General features: G+C 40.8%; 1 protein-coding gene across 2 annotated transcripts in view; it reads left to right on the forward strand.

The window, feature by feature from the left end:
- The first annotated feature begins 503 nt into the window (after positions 1-503).
- AIG1 (androgen induced 1) overlaps positions 504-16,324 on the forward strand; it is a 204,559-nt gene continuing 188,738 nt past the window's right edge. For both annotated transcript variants that reach the window (XM_024551928.4, XM_053913625.2), the window contains exon 1: positions 504-821. In XM_024551928.4, the coding sequence (XP_024407696.1) occupies positions 681-821 (141 nt within the window). In that variant the 5' untranslated portion in view covers positions 504-680. The remainder of the gene's footprint in view (positions 822-16,324) is intronic.

Genomic DNA, 16,324 nt, shown 5'->3' on the forward strand with positions numbered 1-16,324 from the left:
TACAAGGGAATTTCATAATGAACAGTAAATAGTCTAACTCTAAAAATCCCGTCGGGTCCAAACTAAAGCAGTCCCTCTGCCCGTGCTCACGTTGACAGCCCACGGGTTCCGCAGCACCGACCACCCTATTTGTCCAAGAGGTACAACCCCAGGGACCGCGCTCCCCCAGAAATCCCGCAGATGGAACACTTCGGCGACGCTGGAGCCGTCTTCCCTAGGGCAGGGTTCCCGACTTTCCGCCCCGCCCCGTCATTGTCACCCGCAGCAGCCCCAGAGGTCGGAGGGCGTTCCCTTTCCGAGCCCTACACGCCCTCCGGGATAACCACACCCAGCCACCCGCCCGCCCACCCAGCCCGGCCCAGCCCAGCCCTTAGGCCCCGCCACTCCTGGGAAGCCTAGGGGGCGCCCCGGCCGGGTCTCCTGGGGCCCGAAAACGCTGGGACAGAATGACGGAGATGACGAAAGAGCTGACGCCTCGCCGCCGGCCCGGCCCTGGCCACCGATAGCGCCCGCGCAGGTCGCCCGGGCGCTCGCGGTCCGGCGGATCCAGCCGGGTGCGCTCGGTTCGGCGTCGTCCCGCCCCTCCGCCGGCTGCGCCCGGCCTCCCACTGCGCGCACCCCGTGCCTCCCGCACCCCGCCCCCCTCGTCGCCGTCCAGCCAGCCCAGGCCTCTGGCGAACATGGCGCTTATCCCCTGTCAGGTGCTGCGGGTGGCGATCCTGCTGTCCTACTGCTCCATCCTGTGCAACTACAAGGCCATCGAAATGCCCTCGCATCAGACCTACGGAGGCAGCTGGAAATTCCTGACGTTCATAGATCTGGTAAGGCTGTCCTCTCCCTTTCCCCGTCCGCCCTGCACTTTAGCCTGAGAATATTTGTGAGTGCTCCAGCGTCCGTGGGCACGCGCTTCCAGCATCCACTCTGGTCCTCGCCTCTTCCCCAGTGATTGCGTCGAAAAGCCTGCCTACCCCCTTGGCAGCCCCTCTGTACCACCCACATTACCTGGTTGCTGTGGTTCCAGTTGAGGTGGGGTGCAGCCAGGTTGTGGGCTATTTGGAGGGGAACACAGACATGCTTCTAAGAGGTGACACGGAAGGATGCCCAACTTAGTAAATGGATTGGATGACCTTGATCATGAGGGGCCTCAGACTCACTCGCTCCCAAGGTGCTTTCCAGAGTGCCCATCGTGGGATCAAGTTGCAGCAACTGTGGAAACTGGGTACTGTCGAGTTACTTGGAGCTTCCTCTGCAAGGATCAAAATCCTCCACACAAAGAAGAGAGAGCACCTAATAAAGTTGTCTTTTTTGCATCTGGTTATTTTTATTTTTGGTTTTTGCTTTTGGCCCATTGTCAGTAATTTCCTTACTTCCTTTTACCCAGAAACATTAGGGGATGGAGATTTTCAAAATGCCTTTCCAGTGTGACTTTACACCCCGATTTCCTATCCTTCCGTGTAACGATTGCATTAGCTTGCATAAACAGACTCTCTTCTGGCACAATGTAATAGCCTTGGCAACTGCAGGGGTTTTTTTGTTGTTGTTATTATTGTTTGTTCTTTAACCTATTCACTTCTGGCACTAAAAGGGCCAGAGAATCCGAACATGAGCATAAGGCCCAGGAATGACATGGGGTAGAAAGTAGGAACTTCAGAATGAAAGGTGGCTAATTTACTCTGGGTCCAATACACAATAAAAAATGACCAACAAAGTCTGGGCAGAGGGTTCAAACAAAAGCAACCCATGCTAAGGACTACAGAAGACGTTGAACCAATTCCTGGGATGCCAGAACTGTCTGTCCAAGATTATATACCAGGTTGGCTGCCCAAGCAAGATTATCATCTCTAATTGTTGACCCTCCATTTTGTTGAAGAGAACTTGATATTTGCCTTAAGATATTTCCAAAGGCTTCAGATCCTTCAAAAGAGAAAAATGCAGTTGCAGAGTTTTTGTTTAGAAAAACTACCTTATATTTGTGTCACATTAGATACATTCAGAGAGGAACTTAAGTTCTTCTCTTCCCAGTAGTCTCCAAATCAGGCTCCTACCCTAGGGCACATGGTGCACCCAAGACTTCCCAGTGTTTCCAGGGTTTCATTTTTCAAATCTTCAACTTCCATGTCTTTTTTGAAGTTGATCTGAATATAGGTAATGCCTGCCAGTTCTTTTTTCTTTGTCATGTGCTCATCCCTGTATTTACCTGCTCCTTTTAGCGTTCAGAGTGAGATGATTTTTCACGAGAAGTGTCTTCATATTTGATTGAAAAATGAAGTCAGGCTTGTTTTGACAGCAAGGTGTATTGGGTTGATGGGCTCTGCCAGTTACGATGTATAGCATATATTTGCTATAGATTGAATGAGTGAAATCTACAGTCCTGATGTATATATATATATATAAAATCAGGGTGTTAGAAGCAATGTCCCTTTTTCAAGTGTTTAAACTTATGTTAAAATGTTTAGACATTATTTAAAAATAAGTGCCTAGGTTTTCAGAATTCTTTTAGGGGCTCTGCGAACAAATTCCTCTTAGGTCACTACAATATCCCCTTCCTCAATCAGATCTCACTTAGAGCTGGCCCATTTTGATGTCACCAAGGAGCAGTGTGGAGCTAAAATATTGATGGAAACCCTAGCAGAGCCGCAGAACTCTGAACAGTTCTCAGAAGCACTTTTGCATTAGAGGTAGTGTGGAAGGGAGCAGAGTAGGGGGTCAGCAGTTGAGAAGCATAGAAAGTGAAGGTGTCGGTTAATCCATGAGAGATGACTGCTTCTCACATTGGAATTGCTTACTGTGTGTTGAAAAATAAGACTCACATAAAGCAATATATCTCTCATAACCTCTGTGTGACAAGAAGCTGTGGTAGAGCCAATTTGACCCTACTTAATCTGTCATATACATTATATTTGATCCATGGAAATGTCTCTTTTAAATAATGATCATCATAAATAGACTTTACTTATCAAAATTCAGGCATAAATTCACATTGGATACTTTTACTTGGTTTCATACTTAGATTCCGTTTGTATGAGGCCTTCAGCCAATCATTCAGATTTCTTACTCTCTGTAGTTCTGATTGAGATATAATAAACCTCTTTAGCCATGACTTCCTGTGAGAAAGCATGTGTAGAATATATTCACAGAGGGACACTCAAGCAAACTGATATGTTCATATCAGTATATATATATATATACATTATATATATATATATGTATGTATACATACTATGTATATATAGTATATGTACACACGCACACGAGATCTGTCTGGAAAAAGTCCAGCCATCGTTAATATAATGAGAAAGGTTTGCATGACATCGATGTAACCTGGCAGCCAAGGAGAGTGGCCTGGAATATGCGTGTGTGAACAATGATGACTTCACTGTACTAGTCAGTGGGGGAGGGGTAGACCCCATTGAGTGAGCATGCACGCTGTGTGGCCATCATATTCAAAATGACTGAATGAGTAGAGCAATGAATCTATATTAAATTTTGTGTTAAGCTTGAACATTCCTCCCAGAAACTATTTGGATGACTCAGAAGGCTTTTGGGGATGATGCAATGAGTGCAGAGCAAATAAAAGTGTGGCACAGATGCTTCAAAGATGGTCAAAAATCTGTTGAGAGTGATCCACATTCTGGAAGGCCTGCAACAAGCAGAACACCTGAGAATGTTGAACCTGTATGGGCTGCAATCAACAAAAATCAGTGACTGACAGTGTGAGAACTAGAAGCTGAACTGGGGATTCCAAACACTACTGTGTCCAAGATGTTGACGGAGATGCTCAGCATGGAACGTGTCGTGACAAAATTCATTCTGCAGCTTCTGCCGCCAGAGCAGAAGAAATGTCGTACTGCAGCTGCTGATGAGTTGATTCAAACTGCTCCCAGTGAACGAGATTTCCTCAAGAAGGCCATAGCTTTGAAGGGGACTAAGGGGTCATTGTCCTACGTACAATGTTTCTTGTGTCTTTTATCGTCTTTAATAAAAGTCTCTATTTTTCTTATGGCATGGCTGGAAACTTTATGGACAGACTATATGGATTTATAGTCTTTAGAGCTTAAGCATTGTATAGCTGTTAAAACAACCAACCTGTCCGTCTTTAGGAATGGCACGAAAAGATCAGGCTACTATATTTTACCCATTTAACTTTTCATTTTTGTGTGTTAAAAAAAACTTTATTGCTTAGTGCCTTGGACAGTTTTAACGATTCAACGGTCATTAGAGCAATTTTGGAAGATGGCTTAGCTTCTCAAAATTTCAAGGAGAAGGCCCTTTTTCTAGTCCACGTGGCTTGCGGGGAGTCTGGCTATTTACCCTGGTGGCCACAGTCTGGTTCCGTGTGCCGCGGCATCAGTTTACCAGAATGCAAGTCGGGAATCCAAGGCTACGTGTACCCAGGAGCAGATGGTTGCATGGCAGTGGCCGTTCCAGCTGCAGCCATAGCTTTCTCTGAGTATGAGTCATCCCAAGAGAATCAAAGCTCATGGTTAAACACTGAAATGCAAGATATTGCTCTCAGTAATTTTATACTGTTATTCCCCAGGCGCTTTTTCCAGCACTGAAGAACTGTAAGAGAACTGCAGTGCTTCAGGAAAATTCAAGTTCGTAAATGCAAATGGAATGCTGCGGGGTGGTAGGCAGAATAACGGGTCCCTGAAGATGCCCGAGTCCCTGCACTCTATAAATATATTAGGTCGCGAGGCAGAGGAGAGTTAAGTTTGCTAATTAGCTGATGTTAAAATAGGGAGATTATCCTGGATTATCCAGATGGACCCAAAGTAAATCACACACATTCTTAAAAGTAGGGGGAGGCAGAAAAGGAGTCAAGTGGAAGAAGATGTGACTGCTGGAGAAAGTAACGGAGAGATGCAACATTGCTGGCTTTGAAGGTGAAGGAAGGGGCCAAAGCCAAGGAATGTAGAGGGGTGTCTAGAAGCTGGAAAAGACAAGGAAATAAATTCTCCCCTGGAGCCTCCAGAAGGAACACAGCCCTGCTGACACCTTGGTTTTAGCCCGCTGAGACCCATTTTGGACTTCGGCCCTCCAGAAATGTAAAATAATAAATATTTGTTGCTGGAGGCACTACATGTACAGTGATTTGTTACTGCAGCAATAGAAAGCTAGTACGTGTGGCTTTGTATCCTCTGGCCTGGGAGGGGGGGGATTCGTTAATGTTGTTGTGCTTAGGCAGTGACTCAGGAGTTCTTTATGTGTGTTAGGTAATTGGGTAATTTGTACTTTAACCCAAGTACAGGTTTGAGCCTACTGCATCTATGAAACTGTGCAGAGGAGACATACATGTAACAATAGGCAGTATGAGAATCTATAAAAACTGAACAACACTGGAAAAACTAGGTCTTTGCTTTACTGTAAAGTATTTTGGAGACTATCACTATGCAACATGCCATACCAGGAGGAAGAATACCCTTAACTGGAGATACGCTGGAGGGAAAGAAAATTTAAACTAACTGATTTCAAATACTTCCTTAACCAATATTACAGCTGATGAATTTTCTTCAAATGATACATATTCGTTCACTTACCACTAATGAAAGGATATTTGCCCCCCTCAGGTTATGTAACAGTTGCCCCCCAAATTATTAAAATGAGAAATCAGAATAAAACCAGCATAAATATGTTAGAAGAAAAAGGCAGGTGCATGTTGAGGCCTCAAAGTAGTACTGGAGTATAATATGCATTTTTAAACTTTTGAACAAATGGAAAGTTTTTCTTACCAAATTTTCAATGCGCATTCTTTTCTTGTCCTAACTCCTCCTAAGACATTTGAAATAATAGGAATTTTTTTTGGAATGTATCAGTCAGAACTTTATTCAAATGTGTGTGGTAGAATGTCTAACACATAAGCCAGAATCAACTTCTTTGAAAAACATGAACTGGACATTTGTTACTAAAAGTTAAATTACTACTGACATTGGATTTAGGACCTTTGGTTTTTAAAGATTGAAACAAAAACTTGGCTCTCCCATTTGCTGTTTCATGGTGCCCCCCATTTTGAGAGTTACCTCTTAGGGCTGCCTCTCAGGCATTGTTCTCCCTGTACTGACTTCGTTTATGCGAGCACAGAAGATTGTTTAGGTCCTGCCTCCTCGAAGTGTGGTCTGGCAACCAGAGTATCCATCTTACCTGGGAGCCTGCCGGAAATATGGACTCTCCGGCTCCACCCCAGGCCTTCTGAATCAGAATCTACACCTTAATAAGACCTTCAGGTGGTTCGTCTGCACATTCTAATGGGATAGATGCTGCTCTAGGCCACATCGCTTCTGTTCTGTAATTTAACATGGAATAGTTTATAGAACACAGCGTCAATGTGTTACTTCTGCCTACTGTATTTAAAACACACTTAACATACCCTTGCTGGTGTGGCTCAGTTGGTTGTAGGGTCATCCTGCAAATCAAAAGGTTGTGGGTTCATCCTTGATCAGGGCACATGCCTGAGTTGCGGGTTCAGTCCCCAGTCAGGGTGTGTGCGAGAGACAGTTGATCAATGTTTCTCTCTCTCTTCCATCTTTCTTACTCTCTCTCCCCACCCTCCCCCCCGCTTTCTCTAAAAACCAGTAAGCATGTCCTCGGGTGAGGATAAAAAAAACATTTAAACATATTTCAAAATACATTGAAGGTGACTTTTACGGTGACATGGTTAAAAACATGTAAAAAATGACAATTTTAAAATAAAAGGAAGAGAAAAATGTGTTAGGCATCAGGGATAGGTTATTTATTGCCGTTATGAAACAAATTTAGCTAATGTTCAGGGCAACCAAGGCGAAAAAGAACACACATTTGATTGCAGTGTCCCTAGTGTTGGCATAAAGGAAGCAGAGCAATTTATCAGAAAAATACAGTCCTTTCCAGGCACCGACTTTTCAAGGTCATTTATCACTCAGGTTGCCATACAAAGAACGTTGGGTAGAAAGTAGACAATGCCTTTGATTGATTCTTAGCAGGATATGTAGGAGTATTTTTATAGTTGATGTTTCTTATATCATGATTTGAGGAGATCCAAAGGCATGGCCTTGTATTTTGACTGGGTGAAGGCATTTTTGTAGAGGTTTAAAGTAATATCATCTAGGCACTTATTTTTGTTTTCTCAATCTGTATTGCAAAGGAATTTAAGAAAACCACAGAGTGAGAAGGGTGAATGAGGGCTCAGATGTTGAAGCGCTTGGGGTGTTCAAAGAGCAGGAAGTGGTCGAGTGTACCTGGAGAATACAGTTTTTGCTTTCAGACATGCTAAGAATTCTTGGCGTTTAAAAAAACCGTTAAAAAGATAGAACTACCTAAGTGTACTAAACAATGCATTTGAGTTTTTCTTATATTTACTTATTACTTATAATAAAACATTCTTGACTGTAGTTCATGGCTTAATATTAAATAAGAAATAAAATGTCTTGAGAAGAGATTTTGTATGTCATTATGTAACCAGGGTACTTAGTTTGCCACTTAAAACCACAGGCTGCCAGGTGAAGGCCAATAGTTCATTGAGTCCTCAGGGAACAAAAATGAAGTGGGTGTTTTATGTTTTTTGTTTGGGGATATTATACAAAGAGGGTGAATCCACATTGGGTTTTTTTTTAGTAGAATCATCCTTGACCCTGAAATGTGCACATAAACTTGAAGGGTTAATGCTTTTTCCTAATCTTGGGGGAAGAATTGTGAGTATGATACTTTGCATAGGACCCTCTTTACCTTCTTAGAAAGTGTTGTTTGGGATCAAACATAAACTAGGGGCCTGGTTTTGTCAGCGTGGGCAAGGTCGTTGAGAATATTATCACCCATTCCCTTTCTTAGTTGCAACTGTTATTGAAATTACAGAAAGTCATCTGACCACTCGTTGAGGTCACTTCTTTCCCCATCGCTGCCATCCCCCATCTCTGCTATAACATTTAGCAAAATTAGTAGCTGCTCTTGAGGGTTTGCATGTGTTTCTCTGTGTTACCCTGAAATGTCATGTGTTGCTGTGGGACTGTGAACAATAGTGTAATTTTCCATATTGAATCAGATATTTCTGTGATCCAAGTATGCTTGGAAAAACCTTACTGCTTAGGATTGCACAACAACTGGGCTTTCTTCAGTGCCTAGCAGACTCTGGACAGAGAGCTAAAGGGCCCGTTTCTCACCTGCAGGGCAATCCTGCCACAGGACAGTGAGCACGGGGCGCTTTTCGACGTGGGACATCCGTGGGTCACATCTGTTTTGGAGCAAGATATGGAATGTGGCTTCGAGAGGCGTGGTCAAGATAGACTAATCAAGAATAACCAGAGAAATCACTTGAATACTGTTCTTTTAAATTTTGAGAAAATAGAGTGTATTCATTACACTGTATTAGAAGCATGGGATTCTAAAAAGTCAGTTAGATAAAGGTATAGCCCCTTCATATTGACCAATATTTCGATGTGTCAGGCTATTATTATTTTAGAATTTAATTTCATAAGCAATACATAGAATCATAGAAAATTTGTATAATACAGAGAACCATAGGGAAGAATATATATTCCATCTCAATTACCCTTAATTTTCTGTGCATCTTAGCATGTGAGTGCTTTAAGATGGCATTTATTTGAGAACTTTATACACACAGAGTCGGACTGCAGTTTCATATATAGTATATGTTTATAGTGTGTCCACAACTGTGTACACACTAGGTACATTATAATGTGTACACACTATGTATAGTCAGATTTCAGAAAAATCCTATTTTATAAAAATTATTTTAAATTACAGAGAAAACATTTATCACTCAGAGATACCAATGTTAGTATTTGGTTTTTGCCTTTTGAGCCAGAAATATATATATATATATATATTCTTTAAAACAAAAGCTCAATATGTGCATACAGCCTGTATAAACTAACTTTTTTTAATTAACATACACTAAAACGAACCCTTTTTGGCGTACAGTTCATGAGTTTTGACGGATGCATAGACTCATGCAGCTACCACCACAGTCACCTACAATATTCCTTGTAAAGGAATATTGTCCCCTTATCGCCACACCCTCCCCTGAATCTTAGCGACCCCAGATTTGTTCTCTATTCCTATAGTTTTGCCTCCTCTGGAAAAGTATATGGCACACAGCACACAGCATTCGAGTCTGGCTCCTTTTGCTTCCCATAGTGCATTTCAGGTTCCTGCGTGCTGCCGCGTGTTGATTGTTCCATTTATCGCTGAGTAGTATTCCACTGTATTCACGTACCACTGTTTCATCCACTCATAAGCTGAAGGGCATTTGAGATTTTCCTAGTTGTGGTAATAGTAAAATAGCAACTATAAACATTGGCGTACAAGTTTTTGCGTGAACGTGCGTTTTCATTTTCACTGGGTGTGTACCTAGGAGTGGGATCGCTTGGTTATAGGGCAAGTACATGTTTAAGAAGAAACTGCCACACTTTTCCAGGGTACGTGTGCCATTTGCTTTGCCATCAGCAGTATGTAAGAGTTTCAGTTGCTCTGAGTCCTCGTCAGTGTGTGACATCGCGGATTTCTCTTCTATTTTAGCTGTTCTAAGTGTGTGTTATTAGTATCTCATTGTTTTAATTTGCATTATACTCATGACTGTGCACTTTTGTCATACATACAACTTCTTTGAGAAGTGTCTGTTCATATCTTTTGCCCATTAAAAAACTAGATTGTTTCTTATGGTTAAGCTTTGAGAATTTTTGTGTATGGTGAATGTAAGTTCTTTGTTAAATATGTATTTTGCAGATATTTTCTCCGTGGTGTATCTTTGCATTTTCTTAGTACAATAGTTTCTTTTGCAGAGCAAAAGTTTATCATTTTGATGACATCCAAATACTTTTTTTTCTTTTATGAAACATGCTTTTGATATTTATCCAAGAACATTTTCCCTAACCCAAAGTCACAGAGTTCTTTTCCTCTAATTCCTTCTAGAAGTTTTACTTTTTAGTTTTTGGTAGGCCTATGGTCCATTTCGAGTTAGTTTTTTGGATATGGTGTGAGATAAGTGTCGAGTTGAGTCTTTTCTTTAGACTTTCTTTTTCCTGTGTATATACAGTTGTTCCAGCATTCCAAGAAATGTCCTACCATTTCTTGAGAGGGCTATCCTTTCACGATTGCCTTTGTGCCTTTCTCAGAAAGAAGGTGGTGTCTGCCTGTTCACAAGTGTTGATTTTTGCAGCTTTATCACGTCTGAAATTTTTCACAATTTGTTTAGGCTGTTCTAATTATTTTGCCTCTGTTTAAATTTTAGACTACTCTTGCTAGTACCTACAAACTGTCCTATTGGGATTTTTTAGTGGAATTTCATTGAATCTATAGAATGATTTGGGAAAAGTTGACATCTTAACATTTACCCTTTTAATCCATGAACATGATACACCTCTCCATTTATTCAGGTCTTTGATACCTTTCATGGACGTTTTGTAGTTTTCAGCATATAGCTCCTGCACATATTTTGTTAAATTTATACCTGTTTTGTTTTTATTAGGGCTATTATACATGGTATTTTTAAAAATTTGCCTTTCATTAAATATTTTATATTTGATTGACGTTTTTATTGAGATGAGTGTAGATCTGCGTGAGCGGTGAGACATAATACAGGGAGACCTGTGTAGGCTTTACTCAGCTTCCCCCAATGGTACCATCTTGTACAACTGAATCATAATGTCACAACCGAGATACTGCTACTGAAGCAGTCCAGATACGGAACAGTTACATCACCACAGCTTTTAGAGCCTAAAAGGTGATACAGTTTTTCCACACCTACCTACTACTCCCTTAGCCCCACCCCTGACCACTGTCAACTATTGGTTTATTCTCTATGATTTTGTCATTTCAGTAATATTACATAATTGGAGTCATATTTGTGTGACTTTATGGGGGTTGGTGTTTTTCTCTCAGAATAATTCCGTGGAGATTCACCCGAGTTGTTACATGTGTTGATGGTTTGCTACTTTTTTTGCTGTGTGGTATTTCATGGTACTGGTGTATCAGTTTGTTTAACCAGTCACCCATTAAAGGATATCTGGATGGTTTCATGTTTGGGGCTACTGTTAGTAGAGCTGCTATGAACATTCATGTACAGGTTTTTGTGTGAACATAAATTTTTATTTTTTGCATAAATATTCAAGAGGGCTGTTGATGGTTGTATAATAGTTGTAATTTTAGTTTTAGAAGAAACTGCCAAACTATTTTCCAGAATGGCTGTGGCATTTGACATTTTTACCAGCAATGTGTGAGTAATACAGTTTTTCCTCATTCTTGCCAGTTATGTGATGTTGTCAGTGTTTTTTATTTTAGCAATTTTGATTGGTATGTAGTGGTATCTCATTGTGTTTATAGTTTGCATTTGGCTAACAATGGCTAATAATATTGAACGTCTTTGAGCTTACTTGCCATCTGTTTATCCTTTCAGTGAAACAAATAGTATTATTTTTTTTTGTTAAATTGTCCTTTCTGATGGTTTATTGCTAGCTCATAGGGATACATTTGATTTCTGCACATTGATCTTGTATCTTGTGAGTTTGCTGAACTTATTCATCCTTAGAGCTTTGCTATAGATTCCATGTGATTTTTTCAAAGTAGGCAGTCTTGTCATCTGCTAATAAACAGTCCTCTTCTAATCTTCAGACCTTTTATGTCTTTTTCTGTTTTATTTTATTGTTTAAGCATTCTAATATGATACTGAATAGAAATGATGAGAGTCAATATTTCTGCCTTATTTTTCAGGAGGAAAATAGTCTTTTGCAGTTAAATATGATGATAGTGATAGTATTTTTTTCATTTTTCTTGTATTGGTTTTCCTTTATATTTTCTTCTACTCCTAGTTTGCTGGAAAGCTTTAAAAATCATAAATGGATGCTGAAGTTTGTCATATGCATAGACTGCGTCTATTGATATGTTCATATGGATTTTATTTCTTTGTCCTGTTAATATGATGAATTGTATTGGTTGATTTTAAAATATTGAACTAGTCTTACATTCCTAGGGTAAATGCATTTGATTGTGATGTATTGCCCTTTTACATATTGCTGAATTTAGTTTGCTGTATTTTGCTAATTTTACCTCTATGTTTACTATGTTTTGAGAAATACTTGTCTTTTTTGTGTGTGTGTCTGACTTCAATATTAGTGTAATTCTAGCCCTTGTTCTTCTTCAGTGTCCTAGAAGAAGTTGAGTACAGCTGGTACTACTTCTTCCTGAAATTTTCTATAGAATGTATCCATGAAAACCGCTGGGCCTGAAGTTTTCTTTGTTGGAACGTTTTAACTAAAATTCTCATTTGGTTGATTACAAGATGGAACTATTTAGTTTATCTACTTGTTTTTCATTGTGATTTGGTAGTTTCTGTCTTTCAGGGGATTGGTCTGTTTCATCCAAGTCCAGCCCTCTTCTCTCCGTGGTTTCTGCCCTACTCTCCGGGGTGCACACGCTCCTTTTCTTGCTTCCCCTGGCCAGGAAGATGGAGTTCTGTCAGAATGGTAGCCTCCTGTGCTGTCGTGCCATTCTATGTGGTTGGGGTTGCCTTCACAGAGAGGCAGCAAGAGAAGAAAAACCCACCCCGTCCACCACTCTGCATACAAGAGAACCTCCTTTCCCGGTGCCTCTGGCTAGAGAGACGGGTTTGCCTTAGGGTTTTAGACACCTGTGCTCTTCCCAGTGCAGTCCTATAACTGGGTCTGTAAGGTCTCCCTCACAGCTTCCAGCACCCAGGGGGTCTCTTCACCCATCCTCTGGCTGGAAAGAAGCTGTTTCTTCTGGAGTCTTTATTGTTAGTGCTGCTGCAGAATTCTAGGAGTCAGCTCGCCCTCAGGTCAAATATAGGGGGAAAAAGGAAATAAAAATCCAAGAACCTCACCCCTTACTCAAGTTTTCACTTTACTTCCCAATCCACCTGCTCTGTGTACTTTTCAGAGCCCTCAGGTAGTAGCTTTTCGTATTCTGTTCAGAGTTTTGAGTTGCAATCAGTGATGGCGATAGGCTGTAGCCAGCTTTCTCCATCTTGCCTGGCATCGGAAATAGCTTGCATATGATTTTAATATCTGTTTTTTCCATCTAGAATATTTTATATACATTCTCCCATGCCATTATGCATTTTCTCATAACATCATTTTTAATGAATGTATATTCCTCCATCTGGGGACTTACACTAATTGTCCTAGTGAACATAGGCATAGATAAGTCTTTTCACACAACTGTGATTATTTTCTCAGGATAAATTCTTAGAGGTGGAATTGCTATACTAAAATCTTTAAGAGTGTACCCTAACTTTAAATCAGTCAAATTCACTCCCTCCAGTATTTAGAGTACTTACTTCTCCGTATTCTTGCTAACACTGTGAATAGAAGAATAACACCAATGATTACTCGAGGTTCTTCAACTTCCCAATTTCCTGACCAGGAAGGAGTTGCCTTGCAAACATTTCATCACATATCTTATAAATGGAAATGAGCAGCTGTCATTAAGTGTATAAAACCCATGGTATTGGCACATTTATTTTGGGCTCATTAATACTTGACCCATACATGAACCTTCAAATGCCTAGAGCATCCTAATTAGCATAGAACTGACACGGCTGAAGTGAGCAGTAGTTTTCTATGCACAGTAATCACGGGTTTGCGTGTGCATTCCGTTCACCTTGCCTTAAAATTGCACTGTAGCTGAGTCACGAGTGATTTATTAAATCTAATTTGAAAAGCCAACATTAGAAGTCCAAGAAAAGTGTGTTTGCTCTTACATTACACATCCTTTTCTTTGTAATTACACTTATGCAGCTTTGTTATTTTTAAAAAGAACATAGGAATGTGAAAAATGCATATAGAATGAGAAGATATCCTCTTCTAAAATATTAAGGCCTGAGTCCAATGCCAGAACAGATCACTTGTGTATAGCCCAGGTCCTGGCAGAGGAGAGATGGCTCACTCAATGAGTGAATTTAGTGAAGGAACAATTTACAAGGGTGGGCAGGGTATAGAGGAGTCACAAGACACAGCACAAAACTGTGGGCTACTCATAGGGGCAATGCCGCGACCTTTGGTGCTCCTCCAGCATGCAGGGCCCTTCTGGGAGTGAGTGACAAAACACACACCCCAAGCCTCCTTTCCTTGCGCTATCCAGTCTCCTGCCAGTACTTCACGTTGCTTAATCCCTACCAAAAGTCAGAGGGGTAAGAGAGCCTCTCTGATACAGGGCCAAGATCTACCAAAACAAATATAGGAAAAATTATTGAATTTAAAACCCCTACCACAAATTCCTGAGTCTCCGGCTAATTTGCAACCAATTGTATATGATAAGGGAACGTTTCTGCTTTGCAAGATGTATATATTTGTAGTTGAAGATGTAAAATGTAATTCTTAACATAATATAAAATGCTAATTCTTTGCAAAGCATACTGTCAGTGTATTGGAGAATTATACTCAGCCTATTCTACACCTATTAAATAGAGGCTTTACAGAATAAGAGAAGAGCACTTGGGTCCAGGAGTCAGACTGAATTTGAACCTCAGCCTTACCATCTACCAGTTACCCGACTCTGAGTATTTCTTACCTTCTCTAAGGCCTGATGTTTTTCATTTGTTAAATGGGAATAATAATAGTACCTATCTCATAGAGAGAGTTGCAGTGAGGATTAAATAAGGTGATGTGTTAACTGCATAAACCAATGCCTGTCACATATCAAGTACTTAATAAATGTTTTCTATTATTTTTTACATTATATTTTATTGATATGTTATTACAGTTGTCCCAATTTCCCCCCTTTGCCTGCCTCTACCCAGCAATCCCCGCAGCATTGTTCATGTCCATGGGTCATGTGGATAAGTTCTTTGGCTGCTCTATTTCCTATACTGTACTTTTCATCCCCGTGGCTATCCTGTAACTACCTATTTGTACTTCTTAATCCCCTCATCTCTTCACCCATTCTCCCGTATCCCCGTCCTATCTGGCAACCATCAAAATGCTGTCTGTATCCATGATTCTATCTCTCTTCTTGTTTGCTTAGTATATTTTTTAGATTCAATTGTTGATAAATATGTATTTATTGCCATTTTATTGTTAGTAGTTTTGATCTTCTTTTTCTTAAATAAGTCCCTTTAACATTTCATATAATAATGGTTTGGTGATGATGAATTGTTAGTTTTTTTCTTATCTGGGAAGCTCTTTATCTGCCCTTCGATTCTAAATGATATTGTTGTTGGGTAGAGCAATCTTGGCTGTAGATCCCTGCTTTTTATGACTTTGAATATTTCTTGCCAATTCCTTCTAGCTTGCAAAGTTTCTTTTGAGAAATAACTTGGCAGTCTTATGGGAACTCCCCTGTAGGTAACCCACTGCTTTCTCTTGCTGCTTTTAAGATTCTCTCTTTATCTTTAACCTTTGATATTTTAATTATGATGTGTTTTGGAGTGGGCCTCTTTGCATACATCTTGTTTGGGTCTCTCTGTGCTTCCTGGACTTGCATGTCTATTTTCTTCACCAAATTGGGGAAGTTTACTTTCATAATTTTTTTCAAATAAATTTCCAATTTCTTGCTCTTTCTTTTCTCCTTCTGGAACCCCTATGATGTGAATGTTGGAATACTTGAAGCTGTCCCTGAGGCTGCTTATGCTATCCTTGCTTTTTTGGATTCTTTTTTCTTCTTTTTGTTCTGATTGGTTGTTTTTTGCTTCTTTATGTTCCAAATCACTGATTTGATTCTTGGCTTCATCCACCCTGCTGTTGTTTCCCAATAAATTGTTCTTCATTTCTGACTGGGTCTTTTTGTGTTGCTGAGGTCCTCACTAAGTTCTTTGAGCATCCTTATAACAAGTGTTTTGAACTCTGCATCTGATAGATTGCCTATCTCCATTTTGTTAAGTTCTTTCTCTGGCGTTTTGATGTATTCTTTCATTTGGGATGTTTCTTTGTCTCCTCATTTTGGCAGCCTCCCTGTGTTTGTTTCTATGTATTAGGTTGAGCTGCCATGACCCTCTGACTTGACAGCGTGGCCTCATGTAGGCCCAGCACTAGCAGCAGCCAGCCTTGGTTCACAGCTTGGCTTTGCCTGGGAATCTTCAAACTCAGCACAAGTAGCAGCCATCTCAGATTGCTTTATAGCTCGTGCAGGGTAGCCCCAGGTAGAACACATGTGGGGACTAACCTTGGCCTGAACCACCTGGAAAATCCCAAGGCCAGTGCACCCAGTAGACAGCTACAGACCATGTCCGAGCACCCCCCCCCCCCCCCACTGCGTAGCTGATCTTCCATGGAGGGCTGAGGTTGGTAGTCAGTGATCACAGCCAGTCCTTGCAGCTGACTGGCCTGGGTAAATCCCTCCCATTGACCTACCAAAAGAATTCAAGGCTTAACCACAAGAG

This window comes from Desmodus rotundus, chromosome 11 (genome assembly GCF_022682495.2).
Source record: "Desmodus rotundus isolate HL8 chromosome 11, HLdesRot8A.1, whole genome shotgun sequence".
NCBI classification, from domain to species: domain Eukaryota; kingdom Metazoa; phylum Chordata; class Mammalia; order Chiroptera; family Phyllostomidae; genus Desmodus; species Desmodus rotundus.